This window comes from Amia ocellicauda, chromosome 19, assembly GCF_036373705.1.
Source record: "Amia ocellicauda isolate fAmiCal2 chromosome 19, fAmiCal2.hap1, whole genome shotgun sequence".
NCBI classification, from domain to species: domain Eukaryota; kingdom Metazoa; phylum Chordata; class Actinopteri; order Amiiformes; family Amiidae; genus Amia; species Amia ocellicauda.
The window spans coordinates 20,090,435-20,115,379 of record NC_089868.1 but is presented as its reverse complement, the minus strand read 5'-3'; the positions used below and the strand labels follow the sequence as shown (position 1 = coordinate 20,115,379).

Genomic DNA, 24,945 nt, shown 5'->3' with positions numbered 1-24,945 from the left:
GTCTTTTTATTTATTTTTGTATTGGTCAATTTTGTACTGGATTGCTGGAATTGTTATTAAAACAAGACTTGATTGAAGGATTTCCTCAGGATTATATTACACCCATTCTGTTAGAATTACACTTAAAACAATATCCGTTTGACAGCCTTAATATATACACACACACACACACAGGGTTATATATACGTATGTACGTTTCTGTGTGTAGGTATGCATATACGTATATAATTCACAGGACATTAAACAATTTTTCACTGACTTCCATAAAAACAAAAATAATGTTTTCCACAGCTGTTCTGAAAAACTGGCAAATGGTGTGATTAAATGATATTGCCTCTCTTTAGTTCACACAGAGGTTACCTGCCTGCAGGCATGAGGCTTTGATTAGGTTTATGTCTTACAGGAGAAAATTTAAAGCAAAGGATATAACTCTAGTAATTTATGAGCACTGCAGGAAGAAAATAGCTTTGTCTCCTGTTTAGAACTAAACAATTTTAGTCCCTGGACTATAATAAATAGTCAGAATAGTAAGATAGAAAATCATGCCTTTCTTTGCCACCTCAAGCTAGATAAAGCCTTTAAGACTGGTTATTACACTGCACTGTGTCTTGGCCCTTAACAGCCACCATAATTTCACTCACTATTTGGTTTATTTATGGCAGTGTACCAAAGTGGGCTTTACAAAGTTTTACTGGTATCAGCTGTTACTTTTTTTCCCCAAGAAATAAACTTTTTATAGTTTTCCACAGTAAAGCCATTCTGATGAATTTAAACAGAAGTTATGCAATTGCTACATTATGTTGCTTTTCACTGTTGTATTTTAACTCCAGCATAAAAAGGAAAGACTACATTTACAAATACATAAATAATAAATGTCATTGATTTTTTCTGCATTAAAATACATAAATTCACTTGAAATGGTACTGTGATATAAATCGTAAAAGTTCAGCTACACTATTTGCATTAATGTTGACATACAGCAGACAATTGATTACATTTATTTTAGCAATACTTTCACAATAATACCATAGTAACTGTAATTAATGTTACATTCATTTTGCATGGCGTACCTCTAAATATTATTGTACATATTTTCTTTTTCATTTACCTATAATCACCAGAGATGAACGAGGCCTTCAGCCTTATCTCTTATCTCTTGTAGGAGGCACGCCAACGCTACATTAAGTTTTCAGAACACAACATTTTTGATTTGTAAGAAAATTGTTTACAAACTGCAAAGAAGATTACTTATGGATTATTAAATCATGTTAAATGCTTCAGTGTAATGGGAAGTTAAAGCTATGGAATGAAGTAAATTATTCAGACAATAAAAATAATGGCTTCACTGGAGTAGAAACTGTTAATACAGATTTGCTTACTGAATACAGTTGTAATTTTATTTAAGTTTTCTTTACAAAAATGGTCTTTGCAAATCCCTATTTTTTTCCATTTTGACAGCATCAAATATTTAACACTGCAGACCTGAAACCGTGCAGCTAGTTTATTTGTGCCTGTGAGGTATGGAGCATATGAATGCAATAGTGCTGTATTTCTGATGAGACGTGATTGAGATTTAAGTTAAGGTCTTACCTGCCCGCAAGCCAAGCCCATGCCTCTCTCCCCCATACCATGTGGACAAGATAGGTTTAACTCTAGGGCATCAGCTCCAGAAGCCTGCAAAATATGAAAAATGCAAAACGGTAACATTATTGTTAGTTAAATTGTAACAGGATTCTGCTCAAAGTTCAGCCTTTGGCTTATTATTTATTTTAGTTTTGTATATCTCAGCCGCTGAGACATTTTGTAAAGATCTTCAATCTGAAGTCACTTCCAGAAAGGTGGTTTTACTGTCTTTGTTTAAAACCACACGGCACAATATAAGCACATTATTGAGGAATCCTTCTGTAATAAAACTAATAATATAAAACAACATTTCAAAAGTGAATATATCTTGTAATAGTGATTACATGTTCACACATTTACACATTAACACACATATACAACACATGTACAACACAATAGATTTGCATGTATTTTATAGGGGGATTATGTTGGTCACAAAGTTAGCAGAATGTCGTTTTTGTTCCGTTTTTGTTTTTTGAACAGTGATGAAGTTCTATATCCTGGTATGAAAGATAGGTACATTTACTGTGTACTGAAAATTGTTTTCAATATTCACACAGATGGAAGCTACAGCACTTCGACTTGGTACGAAAACAATAAGAAACAGGATTTCCTTTTTAAGACTGTTTCAGTACTTGATCTATATTGATGAATAATTGCAAAAAAAAACAAGTTAAAAATAGAAAAACGGGATGGGGGTGGGGGTAATTTTACTGTCTGGGTGTTTAAAAATATGCTATATAATGGTGGAGTGAAGAGTGTAAAGTGTTTGAGCTGGAAAGGCGTTTGACAAGCAATTACATTTCCGAAAGGGCTTTAAAATGCATCAGAAGAGGGATTTAAACAATTACAAAAGCTCTACAAACCTGCCAGAGTGAGTCCAGCCGCAGATTTATGATTTTCCTCAAACTGACAGCCATTAGAGAGGAAAAGAATAATAAGCATTTTAGCCTTACAAAGAGCAGAGGAGCAAGTGGCACGATAAAGCCATTTATCATAGTCAGCTTTAAGAGTGGTAGAGCTCATGTCAAGCATGGATTCCACACAAGATTTCATGGTCAATTAGGCGAATACAGGTACAAAACGGACACAATGCCGAAAGATCGCAAAGCCAATTATCAATAATGTTTAATTTCACCCCTCTTCACTAAGCCTTTTACGTTAAGGGTATTTCCTTCGATGCCACAAAAGGAGCACAGACATAAAATTAAGTGCTATCATTATGGATCACAATAAGAAGCTTTAGTATACTTTGCAAAGCAAAACCCGTTAGATAGTTATTATTGTCAGCTTAGTTTATGAATAAAGGAGGAAGGGGAAACAAATCCGGTGCTGTGAAGCAAAGTGTTTTGCAGTAGTCAGTTAGATATCGCTTTAGCTGCTGCTTGTGAAAGGATTTTTTTCCCCTCTTTCTTTCCCTCGAGCTAAAGGGTAAGAAGAGCTCACCACTGCTGTTACAAACCAGTGTTTTTAATCCCATCAAGGCAGATGCACATTTCTAGTATAATGTTGACATATATCATACATATGTAAACATACGCACATACATTCAGATAAATGATGGATGATATGGTACTTGTATTATATGAATTTTAAATGTGTGTTTTATGACGGTGGTCATAAGAATAAAAAGAATATAGGCCCGGCATTACATTAATATTTATATATGCATTGTACGGTATATTGATTTTCCACAAGGAAATGATCCAGAAAAAGTACAGAGGAAACAATAGGAAGTGTGAGCTAAGAAGGCACAGTCTTGATCTTTCGCACGGATGGGTTGGAAGTCCACAAGAAGGACACATATCAAACCTGACATTTGACAATGTTTTACTGCTCCTTCGGATCATATTTCAGTTGAGAGTTACAGCAAGAGTTACTAATATGTTAAACCATAAATCATTCGGATTTGTTCAATAGATTTACTTTTTTAATGGGTGGTCAATGGATGCATGAATGGAAGAGGTAAAAAGTGTCTCTGGCCTCTGTACTTCTTGGATTCTTTAAAGTCTCAAATTAAAAACATGAATATTCAGCTATTTTTTTTACAGTAGATACAGATATGGAGGAAATGACACACACCTTTTAGGATGTTTGTGAGAGTTTGACAAGCGATACATTAATTCGCTCATTAATCTGTATTGGTTTTTTGTCTTCCTTTAAACTGAATCAATAGAAAAACTAAATTTGCCAATACAAGATCACAAAATATTTGTCGAGGGGTGATTTACTATGCTTTGAATGTGCACTTAGTTCTTATCTATTTACTTTTGATCTGCATACATTTACCCCTCTTTCAGTCCCCTGGCTGAAGGAATAAACATGTTGAATGCATTTGTAACATTTTTAAAAGGAACAATTAGTTCTGCATTCAGAATTTGTTTCATGAATTTGGTAATATGGACACAAATGCTCAATGACTTTCCACATGTCCATGTCTAAAAAGAAGAATCTGGCATGAAAAATATCTTATGTGTATTACATAGCCTAATCACCAACATGATTCATGAGTCTTCATTCAAAAGAGTTGAGCTTCATACTAAAATACCACACAGAGATCCTGTCCAGTCTATTTTTGAATGTTCCCAAATTGTCTCTTCAGCCACATCGCTGAAGAAGTGTCTCCTGTTTTCTGTCTTGAATGCCTTGAAGCCCAATTTCCATTTGTGTCCCCGGGTCCGTGTGTCCCTGCTGATCTGCATTAGGGTCCTGATTTGATGTGGTCCATGCCTTTCATGATTTTGAAGACTTGGATCAAGACCCCACGTGGTCTCATCTGTTCCAGGGTGAAAAGGTTCAGGTCCCTCAGTCTCTCAGTAGGACATTCCCTTCAGACCTGGAATAAGTCTGGTTGCTCTCCTCTGAACTGCCTCTAGAGCAGCGATATCTTTCTTGAAGTGTGGAGCCCAGAACTGTCCACAGTATCCAGATGAGCTCTAACTAGTGCATTGTACAGTCTGAACATTACTATAACTGGGATAGAAATATACACTACATTTCTAGAGGCAGCTGTGTGTCCCCATAATTAGTGTATGCATACGTATTGTGCACACAACTACATACACATAGTACACATGGTAACTAATGAACTTTCTGAAACTTCTGTTCATGCCACACCTGGTTATATTGTACACCACATGGTTTTTGTAATAATGCATCCCAAACCTCCCTATACAGTAAGCTCCAATACATTTAATCTTCCACATTACTTATATGAGTAGACTGGAGCATGAAGAATACATTATAAAGTCTAATTTATTTTCTGAGAAGTGTGTTAATAAATGAACACCTATGAAGTGAGAATTTCCATAAATACTAAAAATGGCAGAGCAGTCCGATTTGAGGAGTATTAGTTGGAGTTACACTGATGTCAAACACAGCAATTCGTTGGGGGGGGTGGAGTAGGATTGAGAAAAGGCTGTTCATGCAAAGTGGGTACAATTTAAAATTTTAATCAAAAGTATCAGAGTTATCAGAGTCCCCCCAATATATGAATCAAAGAACAGCAACAGAAAAATAATATGATACTTAAAGAGTTAAAATGCACAATATTTCAGGTGGCGGGACTTGAATTGCTGTATTCTGCTCTCCGAGTGAGATGTAACACAAGGAGAGTTCAGGCACTTCAGCAAGGAGGACATATTCTTATTTATTAATAATTAAAAGTAAAGTTGTGATAAAACAAACATTACGTATTCTTAATACTAATGAAGAAATCTATTTTGTTTTTGTTAATTAACATTTTACAAATATATACAGTCTGTGCTGCTCAGCTGACCTTTAAGTTTTGCCTTCCAGAATTCAAAGAATGAGTGAATGATTTTACTCTAGTTGAAAACTGAGTTTCCATGGAAACAGGGCTTTTATTTAATCTTTCTTACAAAGGTAGTTAAACAGCAAGCTATGGATGCAAGAAAGACAAGGAGCTGAATCACACAGGGATAATGCTGGTGATTTAAGAGGAAAGCACATCACCTCAGATTTTTCCTAACTATTCAATGCTTTACCATCCAACTTTTCTCATATTTGAGACATTAGAAAACAATACATTATATCCAGTGGGATAAAGATAGATGTTTGGCATAAATTGGGAGTTTTTTAAAGAAGGGGCATCACAAGTCACTGAAATAGTGGAGCATGGGTATTGCAAGATATTACCAATTTTAAATGACACCTTAGTGACACAGGAAAGGAATTCCAGATGTCTGCTTTGCTTAAGTAAGGTGGGGAGCTGCCATTTCTAAAGACAAGGCCCACGTAAGGAGCTGCATTGATTGAGATTTAAGATTGCATGTGAATAAAACCGCTACTTTTTTGATACTGATGGATTCATTTTCAGTATGGACAGAACACTACAGCAATACATTGACTAATTAATCACAGAATTAACAATTTTACATGTATCCCCATTTATTTATTTTTAACAAATTACTGCCTGATATTTAGCCAAATCGTCTTTGAATATATTGAAGAGATGTGCTAATGTGATGGCAGGAGCACAGCGCCCACTAAAAACTATTTTAATACATTACATTTTTACTTTGGGAGTGCTTGCTGGCCATCTTATTATTCATACTCCCTTTCCTATTCTCAACCTCAGCATTGTAAAACATACAAGAGGGTTAAAGATTTTGTCTCTGAATATGGAAGTTATTGCTCATCACAGAAGTGCGAGTGTACATTTATATACACTAAGACTAATTACGGATTTTATCTAGAAAGCATGCTTCACCGAACTTAATCCTTACTGTTTTTTTTGTGTGTTTTATTCCTGTTTGCTTGTTTCCTTTTTTCCCCAGAGAAAGAAGTCAGTCCAATGTGGATGTTACTCAGAGCCAAAAGATATTAAACAGAGAAATGTTTAAGGCGTTCCTACTCTGGAGAAGTTCCCATTAATTTGAGTCCCTTAGACTATCTAAACAAACAGAAAAGAATTGGATTTAGCGCTTCCAGCATTCACAGATGGGAAGATCTGAGGTAAACAAACAGCTCATAGTTAGCTAGCCTACAAACCCTCCTCCCCACCAGTTTACTCCCACAGTTGCATCTGTCTCATGCTTTCATGAACTTGGCAGCACCTTGCACGGTAAGCGCCATAAACATTTAACTACATGTTTTGCAGTGAAAATCCAGGATTATTTCCTGACAATTAAACGGCGAAGTAATAATAATCACTTTCAATTAATTGTGAGTTTTACTTTTCCATAGGCAAGAGTTGTATATTATCTCATTGTTTGGTAAAAGCCTGTTGTTTTTGGATTAAAGATCAATTGCAGTCGAATGTGATTCCAAAGGCAGACAATTCTGAGGGGTATTATGAAAGTTTTAATAGAGGTGTACTGGATAAACTTGCATAGTCCATCTGGTAAACATGATGAACTGCTGCATGGAAGATCAATATAATTGTCTGGAACAGAAATGGCAGTCTTCATACGGGGGCCTGCTTTAAATATTTCCTGAATGTGAGGAAGCAAACTGGCAACATTCACTTCTTTGAGTTACTTCTACTTGAAAAAAAGTTTCCCATCCAGTAAAAACTGTGATTTATTACACATTCTATTATCACAGCGGGTTTCTTTTGCCTCGATGACTAAATTCATTTTAAATGTTTTCACTAAAGCAATGAGGCTTAAAACTATGAATATGGATTCCTGTCTATTAATGTAGAACGCTGCATCCAGAGACTCAAAGACATTCTTGGGACGCTTTATTTATATATATTTTTTTTTGGGGGGGGAATCACCTGAAACGATCTCATCCGGTAGGACCTGCCAAATGAAACCAAAAACCTTTTGTGGTTTTTGGGGGGGTGGAAAACAAACAGGCCAAAAAACACAAGTAAAATTTGTAATGATTTGAGACCCTAAACCCACATTTTACGTGTAAATGCTACTGAGATATAGATCCTTAAATAAATATCCTTAAATGACTGCATTATAAAAGTGAAAATAACTGGTAACTTTATTGTGGGTTTTAAGGTAAAGTAAGTTGTTGATGGATGTTTCATGGTTAAAAAATGTGTATTTCAGTTGAATGGCCATGCAGAGAGCAGTTTTTTCTTTTTTTGTTGTTTCCTATTATTAGTTGGCTATCTATTTTGTTTTGGGTCTGTTGTGCACTGTTCAGGACTGTATGTCATGTTGAAATCCTAACTTTATAAAACACTTCTGTTCACGGCATGCTAGCTCCATCAGTGACGTGAAAAACCAATCGGGTAAGATCAGTGAAACAAAGTATTAAACAGCTAGACTTGAGGCGCAAGCCAAAGCTGTGCATTATTTAATTCGAACACGTTGTCACATGACAGCCATGGATTTGGTGATGTTAGCTTCTCGAGTACTGTTCTCCACACATGTAAACACACGAGAGCTGTACGTTCTTTTGCCCTGAATTAGCACGATGTCGGGCAAACAGCAGCTCGCCCAAGTGCAATAAACTAAGACCATGTAAACCTCGAGAGGGTGAGGGGTCATTTCATCTTTGACTCGAGCATATTGTCTCGAGTAAGGTCAAAACACACATGTAGACTCCGCCAATGTTACACACATTCACAATGTTATTAATATACAGCATCATGTTGCGTTAATTTTACTCTGAAAATGTGCATTAAACAACTACTATTACTATTATTAAGGAGGAGGAGGAGGAGAAGGAAATTAAACCAACCTCTGCCATTTTAGAGAGCTCGGTCCAGTCAGCCTTGTTATAAGAGCACATAATACTGGAGATGAGAATCTGAAAAAAAAGAAGAGAAGGAAGGTAAATAACAATGACTGGTCTGATTCAGTCTATCACACCTTATGGAATTAAACAAAAGAGTCGATATTACGGTGGAAAACGTTTACAATTCAGCTCTTGTTTCAACACATTCTAAAATGGATCTGAAAGCCATTATCTCGTCTTTAAAAAGACCAGTCTCATCCTTCCTCACTCAAAGTCACAAAATCAATATTTATAATTTACAGGATCAAGACAAATCCACTGGTGTGCAAGCATTATTAAAACAATAAAAACATCAAAGTGATGGTATTAGTTAAGAGCCCTTGTGCTACCACTGGATTAGGTAGCGTTATTTTCATTTTTCTCCTCCAGACATACAATAATCTGGCCATATAAAAAAAAGAAAATATAGAGCATTCTTCTTATTATTGCTTTTGGTTTTAAGTAATCACAAAAATAAATAGGCTGCAATATAAAAAAAGAGCAATTCACGAAGGATACAAAATCTCTTGGCTGAAGGTCTGGAAATTACCAGGTAGAGTGATGTTTGATTTTACAACTACACACTTCCCAACTCTCAGAACCTTGCATTCTCTACACCCAAGGCAATATCTTATAAATTATAAATATTGATTCAATGCAGTCGGGATAGAAATGAATAGCAAACAATGTGGACATTTCCACCCTTGAGAGGAATGCATTTCCAATTGTTGTGATAATCTTTGTCCGATATTTAAATGACTGTACCCAACTACCGCACGCGTAAAGGCTGCCAACGAGAAGGTTTATAGACACGTGAACCTTTCTGCCTATTGCAGAGGCCAGAACAACACATTGTTCAGTTCATACCAACCCACAGTGCAAAGAAAATGATTTCATGAGAGAATATTACACATGCAGGCCATGCAATTTCCCTAAGGAGTTACCAAGTTGGTACTCAATAGGAACTGAGATTTCTGACAGGTTTAAAGCATTTCGAAAATTGGGCAGTTGAAGAATCTTTCTCTTTGCTAAGTAAGACATGTAGAACAATAAAGGTGGTACTTTAGATATGAATTTGGAACATTTGAAAAAGGGAAAGTGGCATCATATATGAATATATAAAACTACAATGGTAAAAGCAAATAGAAATAAAAGTCACCTAACAAGTCAAGGGTAAACAAAATACACAAATAGGTGACATCAAAATAAAAATGGATGCCACATAAGGGAAGCAGAATAGCCTTATGCTCAAAACTATGATGAATATAGTCCTGATATGCATGATTTGAACTGCTTCAGTCTCTGTTTGTTTCTGTTAATGCTTTGATTTTGTTCAAATCCCCAGCTACCCCTCTTATTAACAATTACAAACAGACAAATAAAGTATTCTATAAATGGAAGTTCACTCGAACACTTACTGTATTTTAAAATGCATTAAAAGATACATCTATTAATTACATACAAAATACATCATTAAAAAAATGATGCCAAAAATAGATTGTGCTTGTTGGGCATGAAATCCTTCTTACACAAAAGGATCACCATATTTGTAGTTGAACATATATATATTCAATTAGGCACAAAATATTACCCTAGGGCACCAAAAAAGCTTAATTTACCATCAACAGCTGATTCCCATGAAATATTTTTGTGCTACATTTTTAATTAGGTATGTTTTTAAGAATAAATGCAACTTTGGTTCATTGTCAGTGTGCATGTTAATTTTTACTTTATAGCTTTTAAAGATTGTTGTGCAATCTTATTCTGTTGGAAGCAAAGGAGAAGGAGGACTGTTAGAGGGAGCTTTATAGGAGCCATGTTTTGTTTATACACAGACACATTGTGCTTCCTATAATGAATGTGTTTCTTCCTGATGTACGGGAGGCATACACTTGTTTGAGTGCTGTCTATATGACCCTCACACGGGGCTGTCAATGCTTTACTGTATTCCACCGTGCTGTTCCTATGAAGATGCCAATGCTTGATTCTTTCTGGTGCTGCAGAGAAATAAAAATATGCTGCTTATTAGAGACCACCCCCGAACATCAAATCCTATTCAGTGAGAGAGTTAACAATTGTAAATCCTGTCATGTCTCTGAGAAGCACAGGAATTATCTTGTTATCAATTTAATAATGGAACATTGAAGTAAGTGATGCCGTCCACCAACACCCGTAACACCACGTCTCTGGGGAAATTCATGGCTGTGGAAACTGTCAATCTCAGCAGATATGGACATATTAAAAATTGGGGACAATGCACCTTCTCTCCATAAATCTATTCTTTGGGTGCTTGTGTAATAAGAAAATTCTGCAAGAAGATAAACGCAATCAATGCAGTATGGCTGACAGCCATGACCTATAAGCCTCACAATTTTATATAATTTTTTTTGTTGTTGTTGTTGTTTTTTTTTTTTTTGGAATAATTTTAACAAGCAATCTCTGACCTTCACTTTTTTGTGGCGTGCATTCAAATCAGCCTGGCTGTATTTTCTCCAAAGCTGTAAGGATGCTGCACTTCAGGCAAATGAAGTGTGCTGAATAACAGGGCGCCGTGACCCCAGAGTCCGTCATGTGTTGACAAAAGTAATAATGGAAATAATCGTTCCTGGCACGAAATGACATCCTGCACTATAGACTAACAGTAACCAGCATTGTGTGCCGTGGAAACGCACTGAACTCCTTTGTGTTCAAATTAAATACATCTGAGAAACAGCATTTAGGCTGTAATTCATTTTAAAACCTTATCACCTTGTTCAAGTTCAATTTGGATCTGTGAAGAGGTTGTAAACTACATAATATTGTCATAAAGTTTTCAATTGAGCCAGGGCTTTGAACGGCAATGCAGTATGTTTCTATTTTGTCACACTAATAATGTTCGCAAATGCAGTGTAGTGTAACAGCATTATAGTTCTTTTTAACTATCCTTTTGGGGCAGTATGCTGGCATCACAAAAGTAATACTTGGATACCTTCAAGAGACATCCTATTTACAGACGTGACTGTAGGGCCATATTAAAACAAAACATTGATGCATCTGCTGATAGAAAACAATAAACCTGTATTTTTTGTTTTTTGTATTTATGCTTCTTTCTGCTACTCTTACATATAACCATATTATATGTGTTTTCTATAGCTGGTGATACGTTTGATTCAATCCAGGCCTAAATTATAGCATCAGACAGAGATGGTGACTGTTTGTGCACTATATATAACTTCTTAATGACTATCAATTTGGTCACAACACTGTCTTGGGATTCTTATTTATTAATTACCCCCCAAAGGTTTCATCAATTCCAGCCAAATGCTCATGGGGAAAAAATAAATAAAACACAAACAGAACTTACATTATTTGGGAAATCTGCTTTCAGTTCAGTCACGCTTTGGCACCAGTATGCAGCGGTCTTCTCACTGATGAGCTCGATATTCAAGAAGGAGCCTTGTGCAGGACCAAAGATGTGGCCAGAAGTAGTTCCCCTTACAATTCTGGGAGAAACATTGGTGACGAGGTCCTGTGCAACAAAACAAAACAAGAACAGATTGTCTTTAGTAGAGCTCAACACTCTGTTTCTTACTGCTTCTTACTGTCTACTGATTCCAACTTATTCAGTTAAATGTATCTAATAATAGCATGTACCGAATATGTCTACTAAATAACTCATCTAAATAGCACTGGCACTTTGGTTATTAAATAAAGATCCCTGTCGAGGTAATGCAATGCTCTAACTGGGCACATGTTTGTAGTTCATTATTTATTTTGTAAAACACTATAACAATACGGTCATATTTTAATTATGACGTAAAATCAATGACATTTAAATCATCATATTTTTCCCCAAATTGGAAACTGAATAGAATTCACATTTTTTTCACATTTGGATACCTATCCCTTGATGTATAAAATCCAGTGAAAAATGAAAGCATTATAGCAGAATTTTGTTTTTTTACAAATAAAGTACAAAAAAAAATACTAGTGAAGATTTTCAAAAGCAAGACTGACATCAATTAGTCACAGTTAACGTTCAGTTAAGGAAACAGGAATTCCTCTCTCCTAATAACACTCCACTCTGTGATGGATTTTATCCTCATGATTGTGAACAAACATCAAAACCTGCTGGCAAATGTTTCCTTGACAGAAATTCTGCCAGATGATGATAATGTCCAGTCGTAATTGCTTTCTATTGATGTCTAAAATTCATATGATCTTTCCCTGTACAGCTGTAATGAAGCAGTACAGATATAGCAGGTAAAGGCAGCTGGCACACAATCTTAGGCAACACTTCACAAACCTGCTAATGGTTTTGGCGGAGTAAAACAAAATAAGGTCACTCTGGTACAAGAATGGGCCGATATGATTCTGCAAGAGATTGAGCCATTTCTATCTTATGTTTATTCAAAATCATAATACATGTTTTCATTTACAACTCAAAAAATGTTGTACATAGCTAGTTCCAACAGTGAATAAAGACATGTTAAGTCTTGCAAATGTATACATTCCCATCACTGTATAATCAAAAATGTTAAGTCATAAATTACATAAATGTTTTGATAGTGTTCCTGTGATAATACAGCTTTAAATTGATCAGCCAGATCTATGCTAAAGATGTATTGACATTTTTACTCTTCTCTTGCGTGATAAAGCCTTGGCCCATTAGTATATAGCAATTATGAACAATTTACATATTTTAATTAAGAACTACCCCATACAAAACAATTAAGATAATAGCATACTAACTCGATTTCATAACATTTGGACATTTTTCTAACTAGATAGACAAGAAACCTTAATTAGCACTAATTAGACCTAATCTGCATAAATTTGATAAGGCATACCATTGCCTCAATATAAGATTATTTATCCCTTAATCTGCCAAATGCTACTGTTCTATGGATAAAGGGGGGTTTCACACTGCAAGTAAATTCCCTGTGATTTCACATTCGTTACATTGTCACATCTGCTACATTCGAAGTTGATGGCACAGCAGGTTTAAAATGTCTTAAGAGTGTTCTTATATCCACAGGGCAACATATCAGAGTTTTATTTCTGTTTTAAGAATGCAGTCAAGTGCGAAGCGACCGGTTATATGAAAGGAAAGGCTGTAGAGACTGCTCAGAAGTAAACTTTGGTATGAGGCAATGAGGAAAACAAACACTTGCAAACACACACACACACACACACACACACAATGCAGGCAAACTTTCCAATAACCATTTGGTACATTTTCTTTCATCATGGGACGTGGATTATTTCTAATCTTATCAAAAAGAAATGATATGTGATTAGTTCCCTTCTTATTACAAGGACTGAATGGACAATCACTTCCAGAGCACACTAAATACCCGTGCTTTAATAATCATAAGAAAACTTGTTTCGCGGGGTGTTATGTTTGAGAGTTATTGTGTCAGATTTTATATGAGCTTCACAGTATATGAGAATAGATCACTTCTATAAATCTTCATCATTTCCTTTTCTTATCGACAAGGCTTTCCTGATCTTTCAACAGATAAAAGTGGCTTTACAAACATATACCTTTACACTGGAATTTCTGTATTTGAAAAAAGGAATTGTCTGTTGTACACAATCAAATCCTTTAACTAGAGAATATAATAAATGTTTTCTTATATAGGTTAATAGGTCGTGTGAATGGTGTTTCTTACTGTATAGGAGACGTTTTGGCCGCAAACCTGAAGCTGCCCAAAACTTTGAAAAATGATGTCTTATACATTTATGTGAATACATAGGTCTTCATCTATTATCACCTACAACCTATTTTCTAATTATAAATCACACATCAGTATTAGAAACACACACATCTTTCTAGTAGAAAAAACAAAAAACAAACATTTATTTTCGTTCAATCAACACCCTGTCTCTCTATCTAAAAATGTTTTAGTCCAGGAGCTATAACTGACCTACAGTACCCGATCTGTGTTGCATTTTCATGCTGGTTAAACGTAATGAAACTATTAAAAACAAACGTACATTCTTTGAAACTGGCACCACGTACATTAAGTGTCCTAAAATGTCGCTGGTAACTGAAGAATTTTGAAATCCTGATAATTATATGCATGGGTTGACATTTATATACAAGATAAGAGGTTGGAATCATTGGAAATGCTGCTCTGTGATTGGCTGGTGTCTCATATATGATTTATAATTCTTATGATAAGGAAAGGACACTGTATGTGTATGAGTTCATAGCCTAATATGGAGCAAACCATGTGGAGAGAGACCATAGCTAATGCCATTACTTATATACCATGTTGAGGACAATCAAACAGCCAAATACACTAGTTTGGTCCTTATTATACATACTGTTATTACAGAAATTGGTATTGTGTCTAGAAAACCTTCAACACATATGCATAACATTACACTGGTTCGGTATGTACATTTGCCAACAAATGTATATAGTGAATGTAGCGGGCTTGCTTTGATCTATGACTTAGTCTTAAATACATTGTTCAGCAATCTGACGAAGGAGAACAAAATGTTTTACATGCTGTATATATTACACATAATCAGGAGAATAAAATAAAAAATATAGCATAAATCATCTAATATCAGCATTGAAGATAATCATGCAAATAAGCCCATCGTATTTTAATCAATTATACATTGAACATAGTCCCACTGAAGATGTCACACTTTATACACCCTACTCATATATTCTCTCACCTAAATCATATTCAGAATAATATTCAGGACCAAAAGGAGAGAATGGATATTGTACACCATTGAATTACATCAGTAGATTACATATTAAGGCCCAGAAACAGGCTGAACGCCAACCTGAGCCAAAAACTCAATTTGAAGCTTGGCTCATACAAATCTAAACCAGAACCAGTTAATTCAGCTGAAACGCAATCCTAACCCTAAATCTAAGCAGACTGATGACTCTAATCCTAGCTCAGACCACAACACAACCCTCATTTTGATACTAAAATGTAAAATGTTACTATTTTGATCCTCACCTGTGTCTATATGCAGCTTACTATTATATGACATATTGTTATTATTTTTTATCATGATTATTTTCCCTAAATACCCAAATCTACAGTTAATAGAGGGATATAGCCAAACACCTACAAATATTCAGAATATTATAAAGTATATGTAAAATAGAAAGCACTTATGTCACCCCCCTTCCTTATAGATTACTTTTTCGTTATTCTGAATGGAAGCTTGGAATATGGTTCTGAATTGCAAATAGAGATATAGCCTTTTTTTTAATAGACTTAAGGTACCCTCCAGTAAGACTACAATTGAGAATTGAAACAGGCATCCCAAGGGCTATGGGCCAAATCTGCAAGTCGGTATTTAATGAAGTTGTGACCTGGGAACATTTAGCCCGTGGCATTATTTATTATCAGGACATTTCTGTACAAGAGTTTTAATATTAAACAACTGGAAACCATGAAATTGCCCAAAGGGACAGAAATGGCATATTATAAAAACACAGGTGCCACTCTCGGTAGAAAAAGATAAGGGTTTCTTGTACTTTGTGTCACAAATAAATTGTATTCAGAAAGATTGGTCTTGCTAGACATGCGCCACATATAAAAAATGAAAAAAAGGATAGAAACATTATTGTGCACATTTACAAACATTTTCATGGAAAGCAGGAGACGGATTAAAATGTTCACAGAGGAGATGAAGCGAGCTTTTTATACAGCCCGGGTGCTACAGGAGTTACCCTTTCAAATCCTTTTCAACAAAATGTCCATGAAGGACTTCCAGCTGTTAGTAAATAACACTATCCCTCTGTCCAATAACATGCTGTAACCTGTCAAAAAACAATCTTGCCGTATGCATTCTGTTTCATGCCTGTTCAGATTTGGTAACAGCTACTTGTATGTTTTTAAGCTAACAGGGTTTTATCATGGCTGCACAGACCCTTAATCCTCCTATACAGCACACAACCTTTTGAAAGAGGACACAGAAGATAAATAGCAATCTAATGTTGTGTGCTATACCACAATACATACCAAGTCCCCCCACTGATTGGCTCACTTTAAGTCACATTTTATGTAATTATTATATAGCAGTTACACGGTCGTTGCTTCATAGACCTTATCATACCAAATCCTTATTTAAATTTTACTCCGGATTCCTCTGAAAAAACACTATTTTTAAGCTGACACAGAAAATCATTCAACCACAATTATCTTCATGACTACAACTGTCATTATCCTGTGAGGCTGGGGTTAGTGGCTGTGAACGTTAAGTGAATAAATCTTTCCTTTGCTCGTGTTCATATGCATCTTTTTTTAAAACCATGTTTTGTTGCCCTTAAGGAGATATACAGCTATTCCTTTCCCCTTCCCTGGACTGCTGCCTTTTCTCTCTTGCTGCTAAGGTCAAGTACTTATAAAGGGATAGCAGATAATCTCACATACTCGACCACAAGCTAGTGCTAACACTGTTCCCAATGTTTTGCTACTCTGAAGTAGAATTGTCTCTCAATTCTCTGCCTTTACGAGACCGAAAGCACGGATACGACAAATAATCACGAAGAGGCCACTCTCTGTCTTTTCAATTCTCTACAAGAGACACAAATTAGGCTTGTGTTTTGTTTTGATTTTGAGGGAAATGAGATTAGTGACTTCCATATTGATAAGCTTGTTTTAGATCATTCACTCGGCATCTCATAACCCATTCATCTTTTTTTTCCCTCTTTTCGTGATCCTAAATTAAGTATCCTGAAATGACTGACTGATTTTCCTGAACAACTCTGTAAGATTTTAAACATGTATTTATAAAAAGCATCATGCATGAACACAATCTTGAATGTTATTAAATATGTTTTACTGCATTGCTTTCTGTCTTTTCATTCCATCTGAACAGGCATTATGAGATGCATATCGTGAAATGGGAATCTTTAAAGGAGCACTTAGTAAAATGTGCATTTGTGTTTAGTTTTCTTTCCTTCCTTGTTCCAGATCAGTTTTCTGTGTATACTTTATGATTAGCAGTGGTTATTTCTGCTTACTTAATTGCCACACTAATTACCTATTCGGGAAAAATTGGCCTGCGAAAAAAAGTCACAACTCATAAGGAAGTGTGGAGTGGAAGGAAATTAACGATGCACAATAATCTGAAGCCAATTAGCAAGTAGCTTTTCCCCAAAATTGCTTGTCTCTTCAGTTTTCAACAAATTGTTATATAGACCATTTGCAACAATGGCACTGCGGCAATCCTCACTTCACTCCTGATCATTTTTTGAATAAGATAATTTTGAAAACCCAGATCACACAATAGACTTCTCATTAACCTACAGAACTTCTTGCATGTGGCAAAATTAGGAACTTTCAGAGCCCCAAAACACAGCTTTAAATAAAATCAAACTGTTTGCTTCATTAAACCTAGGGTTTTATCTCTGTTAGGGCTCAGGCCTAAAATTTACAGAAGATAAGTCCTAATCCACAAAATCTCTGCCTGAATTCATTTTCCAGGCAACTCTAAATATATATTACATATAATTAATATAGTAAACACAATGATTGCATGTATGAAATGATGTAAGTATGTGAGTAAGTCGATTGATAATAAGCATCGGTAGAATGAGGATAGAAAAACTGAAATACATCTGATGTTGACAAATATACTCTCATAAATGTGTAGACTTTTTCCAAGTAGATATCACTGCAGATGAACAACAAAAAACTGAAGTCACTAAGAATTACGTGGTATACAGCAAACAGTCACCGCTTTTAGGTCTTTAGAGTTGGGTGACCATTTTGGTTACCAAGAAAATCTAGACACGCTATAATTACATTGAGTAGCCGAAGTCGAGACATTAATCATTACAAATAGCCATGACAGAAAAATCAAAGCCTTGCTGTTTTAGTTCTCCTCCACGGCCTGACTATCCAACTCATTGCTTATAAACAGTAACTTTTTAAAAAATGGCAGGACTGCAATTCTAGAGTACTGAAGACAATTCATCTTTGTCCCTAAAGTGCAGCACTAACACTTGGTAAGCCATCATTTAATCCTGTATTTTATAGCACATGCCAGTGTGGGAGGGGGGATGGATATGTTACATCGGCCCTTGCATGGATAACAAGATCTTTCTAACACTGTCTTGAATGGATCAAGCAAAAACCTTTGCCAGCACATACAACTCCCTTGAGCCTGAAAGGGCTATATTTTCATTACTAGACAGCAATTACTATATTTTATTACAATACTGTCTAATTTCACAAAATCACACCTACGCTCAGCGGTTAAATGAAGTACCCTTAAATATATAATATTTTAGATCATAATCACAGGTTTTAAAATCAGATATGAATTTACTTCTGACAGTAAATATTTGTGAATCCCACTCCACATTTTAAGCTTAAACTGCAAAACAAATGGAACCATTTACTGGGTGTTCACCATTAATGGGAGATAGATATGGGTTCATATCTCCCAATTTCCTGTCTTACCCATCTATCCATCAGCCTGTCTGTCTAGCACATGTAGAAATGTGTAAAATGCATTGAAAAGCATTATTTACATTTAATTTTTGGGAGAGTTTAGTGTTTCGGTTCTGTTGCCATCCTTACCTTAATACCTCTATTGAAAATGTGCTTTTGACTTTGCAACCTACATCTGAACGTGGCACAGACACCAATTTTGTTTCTGAATAAACACCTTAGCAGTTTCACTACAGTTGCATTTGTTGTCAAGCTCCTAATTTGGCACTAGTCCATGAACACCGGGGTCATCAGTTTCATGTGACTGCTTTACACAGAACAGGTAATGCCACCTTTGTTAAAATTACACCTGCGATACAGGGAACCAACGGGCCAAGAGCTCAGCTGTTGAATTCAGTTGAGAAGCTGCCAACAACGTAAGTGTATTCTAACTAAGCATTTAATGCTGCGGAGTCCCAACACAGATATATGGATATCAAAAAAACAGGAATGTAGGTCACACTCCGATTTGTACAGTCTTGTTTTAGCTCACATACATGCTTAATAAAATCCACAGAGAGTCTTATATGTAAGCGATACAGTATATGACACATGTTGTGCATACAACTGCAAAAACTCTCATTAGTCCAACCCGAACATCAGCAAAAGAAGAAAAAACACTAATTCACAAGCTAATTTAGTTTCCCTTAAGCCTTCCCAGCAAATTAAATTTGGTAAGTGTGAACTGAATGCAACAGTCTATGTAGAGGGATTCATCCTTATTGATGTTAGTTTAGATTTCTGACAAAGATAACCTCAGCCCTCCCTTATCCTCTCTCTATAGCTGTCACTTATAAATCTAAGCAACCTTGAATCCACAACCACATCTAACCAACAAATCTACAGACTGAAATTTAGCCTTGATAAAACATTTGACAACTCTCTTGTATACTGAAGGCATTGTGGAATACAATGTGAACTAGCCTTGAATTTCAATGGTCTGCCTCTGAATTAAATTCTTTAGAGGCATACAATCGTTTTAGAAACTTCACTTTAAACAGTTACATGGGAAAAGGAAACTCAATGTTAGGGATAACAAAAATAATTCACCTCATGAGAAAAAATATATTTTCAAAACATAATTTACCTAGAAAGGTATTCAATGACCAAGTATACATGTTTGGCATCACTGCCCTAAATCAAGCAAATTGTCTGAATAGAAATTAAATTTAAAATGCAAGTCATATTTTCATCAGCATACATTTAGAATGAGGAAAATATGACCAACTGTTAGGACTACTGGATATTTGTATTATATACAGAACCATAATAAGACCGACTGTGACTCAATTCTTTAAAGAGAGGGGATCTAACTTTATTAAGATAAGAGTTGTAGTTAAAAAAACATGTACTCATGCACTCATTTTATTTTGTATTTAAAAACACTAAATTCCATTTATTAAACATCATAAATATATTACTAATGGAAAGGAATACAAATGATTGGAATAAGACCAAAAGTCATCAGGGTGGCATGATGCAACATGAGAAGATGTATTCATAGTTACGAAGAATGGAATAGAAATCTCCGAACACTGAACTATGTATAGAACAATATGGCTGTAGATCTGGTATGTACATCAAGAACCAAAGGCAGTTAGTCACCAGAGATGATTCAGAATCAGTGGCACCAAGAATAAAAGTTGAAATGGATTAACAAGACTGTATGACACAGTAATGACTTGCATAATAAAGAAAAATGAGAAGCATCATAAAAAGAAACATTTAGAACATGAACAAAACTGACAAAGGAGTCCCAAAGAAAATCACCAGCAGAAGATGGCAGGAATTGAGGCAGAAAAGTTGACCAGGAATGCCAGTGTTCCATCAATAGCAGTTTAACTTGTGAACAGAAGAGCAACTCAGATTAGCATCCCATTTATTAAAACACCCTGGTCTATTTCATGCCAAGCAGATGTTTTCTCCGATGCAGTGAATATATTCAGGGAGCTCGTACAGTAATAACATGTGTAGACCTCACCTGAATTCTGCCAGCAATGTTAGTAGCCGTGTTGGAAATTTTAAAGAGCTCTGGCTAATACCCTTAGCGAGCGCGAGTTGATCCATTACTGTCAACGCAAAGGATATGAACCTCATGTGATAGATGATGAAGGAAATTGTATGTCAGTTTGGTCACTGGTCCCTCGCACTGCGTTTCTAATCTACAACATAATAAAGAAAAACTGCTGCTCAAGCAATGGAGGGCTTAAACAAAAATGAGAGGAACACAGAGACACGGCTTGGTTTTTTATACCAATTACTACTATAGATAATCTCATCCCACATTCACAGACTGACAGAATCGTCTTTGAAATACGGTTTCAATATTCTAAAGAAATCAATAATTTGAGCCATAGGTTGAAAATTTTAACTGCTTCCTCTGCACACTCATTTTTCAAAATGAAAATGCTAATGACACTGAAGGGAGAAGCTTCTGCCTGGAGACATGGCTAATGTCAAGCATGGATTGCCCAACAATCCTACTTTAATCTCCATTTTCCTCAACTGTGACAAGAAGACACTTTCACAAACTCTCAACAACTTAAAGTATGCCTCCTGTTTCCCCAAACAAATCCACAATAGTCAATTTTTAAATATCCCAAAGCAAAAATAATTGAACTCTTCAGGAGGCAACTCAAGACAGAAGGATTTTTGTTATTTTTAGGTGTGAATTTACTCTTTCATCTTCAAAGATATTTTAAAATAAACAACCTTTTCACTTTTTGATTTTAGGTGGGCATATACCAACATTTTCCATAATACATAATGTTCACATATTAAAGCATTAGATGTCAAATTGAGAATTCAAGAAGATTTTTCACTTTTCAACATCATTGAAAGATATACACAGGCCAGTTTTAATAACATATCACATGATTTTGGGTGATGAAGTGGTTTGAATATATAATGCATGACTGTAATTACTTGTTAAACCCCTTTCAAATTTTAATGACGCAATGAATTTTGATCCACTGTGTCTTTACTCTCAAGTATAGGGGGTAGTTTTAATAAATTAGGATTGTGTGTGATGCCCATTCATGGCAACACTAGAACCATGTCACCATTGATCAAATGACCGAAGAATGGCCTGAGGTGTCCAGTTCCCCTCCAAGATTAAAAAATGTGGATTTAATCTAGGCCCATAGCTAGTTTATTCCAAATACAAGTCTTCAAGATATTTAAACAATATTCATTTTTTTCCTTTTATATATTTTATTAACACAAAAAGGATGTATTCATGCATTTACTTAAAATGAACCAATCTACACATGCTAGAAAGGTCTCTGTGTATGTATTAATATTTTTAATTGCAATTATGTTTATTTTAGTTCATATGCCTTGAGGACATGGCATATTGTATATAAACAACAGAAGATGGCATATTTGAATTGAATGCAGAATAAAACTTTCAAAGAGTCCCGGCAGGTTGGCATCTGTTCCTTAACAGGTTGCCACTTCTGGATACCTTCCCAGTGTATACAGAGGACTTGCATTCATAGTTATTGCTGTATCTAAAAGATAGATGAGCCAGTTTTATATACAGAATCTCATTCCACTTGCAGGGCACGTCCCATTACAAAATAAATATCATGTATGTCATATCAAACATGGGTGCTAAAATAATCAGTTGCTGCTTTGATTTAATCTGCTAAGCCTTCTTTTCAATTCAAACAAAGTAGGGCACAAATTATTTAATTGCTGTCTATTTTGTCTGTTGATTTTGTACATATATACTGATTTTCCTCTAGGATTTTCATACCAATTCCAGTAGTTCCTCACCATGTTGTCCTTACAACAGACAAAAAGGATAGAATACTAAAATAATTCTCATCTTTCTGAGACATCAAGAAACAGAAATTCGGTGTGTAATAACGAACGGAGTAAAAAGCCTGATAAAGAGGAGAGTTTTGATCAAATTAGAAAACAAAGCTGATTCTGCGGCACAATTTATCTGCCTCCTCAGCCATGCAAGGTAGTCACCGCAGCTTTGATCTCCCAATTAATGGGTATATTTAAATACTGTAAACATGTAACTGAAGTTAATGAGGCTAGAATATTTAACTTTTTTATCTGGCAGTATAAATTTTACTTTCGCTAATTTGCTTGTTAAATAAAAATCACTGGTCTGTGACTGGCACTTTACATGCCAAATATGTGGGGTTTTTTGTATTTCCAAACCACAGCTTTTAAATCTGTTGGAAGATAAACAAGGGATGACCTTTTAGTATAAAAAGCTCGGTCCAACTGCAAGCAAATACACAATGCTGTAGGGCATACGTTTTAAAAATACAGCGTGAATTGCCTTCAAACACAATAGAATGCAATGTTATGCAGTTCGAAGATGTAATTAGATCTACATTTTTCCTAAGCAGAAGAAACATACTCTTAATCATCATGAGATTATAATTAAGGTCTTCTGCATCTATAAATACAAGTTGTCCATAGCGTTGAGGGGCGTATGGTATTGTACATTATAATGTGTTGCTTCAACCTGCTTCACAGGTTTTTAAATGTGTGAGTTGGAAGTCTAATGCAATCACTCAAGCCTCTGTGCGGGGATGTTTCATTGAGGCTACAGGTTCAATGAGGTTGCGTGAAGCTGCAAGAAAAACATATCTGGTGAAAAGTAATTTCCACACGACATTTACATTTAAAAGCTTATCTGAATGTCAACAAAGAGAACGACAGGAATGTTAGGGCTGACGCGCCGTTTGGTGATCTCTAACGTAATCCAAAAGGCGTAGAAATCCAAATAAAGTGTGTCTATGTTATGACGAATGGAAAGTACTCTGTGTTAGTAAAATTGTGCTCTGTTTCAGTGAACATTTAAAGAGTTAAAATCAGTCTGTGAAAATCAGGCTCATAGTTTTGTATCAGTGACACAGTTTTATAAAACTGAATTGCCTTCCTTGAATACCTCTGGGCACTCAAGTCTGCAATACCTTGTCTTGAATGTGATACAGTTTAGTAGAGATTGCCTAGAGATGCTTTCAATTGTGTATTGTTTGTATTTGCAGTCTGCAGAGTTTGTTGAGAAAATAAAGCAGATATATACTTCTTAAAGCAAAAGCACATATACGCATATATAATATTTCAATTATCATTATTAATAGCAGTAGTAGTAATTGTAGTAAATGTTATACAAGCATATTGGTCATAAGGAAGTACAACACAATAGGGATATACACATTTGCAATGCTGAATTAAGCAGATCATATAATCCACAAGGTGCTGCTTGCCGATTTTTCCGACCCCATTCACAAAAAGGATTAGCATAATCAATTAAATAAATGTTATACACTTTTTAAAAGGAATTCAGGAAAGTCATCTTTACATATAAAACAGGACTCCTACACTGTAAATCTGCTTCTAGCTTAGGTCAAAGTCGGCAGCAAATGGAAACAAAATGTTTCAGATTTGAATTGTGGCTTGCTAACTGCCTTTGAGCTTTGGGTACATAACAAAACCTCCCGTACACATGACAAGTACTTTGTTTGCAGTGCATCCTGATTCTGTCACACACACTGCCACAGCGCTTCCCGGAGTCATGTTCTCTGCCAGTCACTGCCAGTTTGCCAATTACACAAGCTGCTTCCCAGGCACCCGACAAAAATTCCACAAGACTGCTGTGCAAGCTTACCCTAATTAACCATCAGCTTAATTAGACAATTTACTGTGTAATTAGCAGGCAATTAGTCAACACCTCTCAGATCTCACTGACTGCTTTGACAGCTCTGCTTTCTTCACACATTTGGAGTCAAGACCAAGTATAATGATTTTATTCTTAAAAATCTCCATGTGTAAAACACTACCTGGACACATCATCAATTAATAATACTAATTAGTAATGGAAGATAGAGCTATTTTTCCATTTGACAATCTATTGTGTACATTTCGTTTACCTCAACATCAGAAGGCAACCTCCTCAGCGGTGCCCACATTTCCTGTGCAACAAACTCATCATCCAGCCATGATCAATTAGTAGGTGTAAGTGTGTGAACTGCACATTTTGCAATCCAATTAAGGGAGAGACACGGGGAGAAAATGGTGTGGTGCACTACACTCTGGTGCTATGGTCAATATGTTATATCATATAAAATATAATATCTCTCTTCCAAATATATAGTTCTTGTTTTGAAACACAAATACATCTGCA

At 35.6% G+C, this 24,945-nt stretch overlaps 1 protein-coding gene and 1 long non-coding RNA gene across 2 annotated transcripts in view; one reads left to right on the top strand and one right to left on the bottom strand.

The window, feature by feature from the left end:
* LOC136714495 (dihydropyrimidine dehydrogenase [NADP(+)]) overlaps positions 1-24,945 on the bottom strand; it is a 154,743-nt gene that overhangs the window by 46,119 nt on the left and 83,679 nt on the right. The window contains exons 14-16 of the mRNA XM_066692023.1: positions 11,669-11,833; positions 8,290-8,358; positions 1,591-1,674 (exon numbers count right to left, since the gene is read on the bottom strand). Of these exons, the coding sequence (XP_066548120.1) occupies positions 1,591-1,674; positions 8,290-8,358; positions 11,669-11,833 (318 nt within the window). The remainder of the gene's footprint in view (positions 1-1,590; positions 1,675-8,289; positions 8,359-11,668; positions 11,834-24,945) is intronic.
* The window catches only part of LOC136714496 (uncharacterized), a 50,325-nt gene continuing 32,039 nt past the window's right edge, over positions 6,660-24,945 (top strand). Inside the window, exon 1 of the long non-coding RNA XR_010805030.1 lies at positions 6,660-6,709. This is a non-coding gene — a long non-coding RNA (uncharacterized LOC136714496). The remainder of the gene's footprint in view (positions 6,710-24,945) is intronic.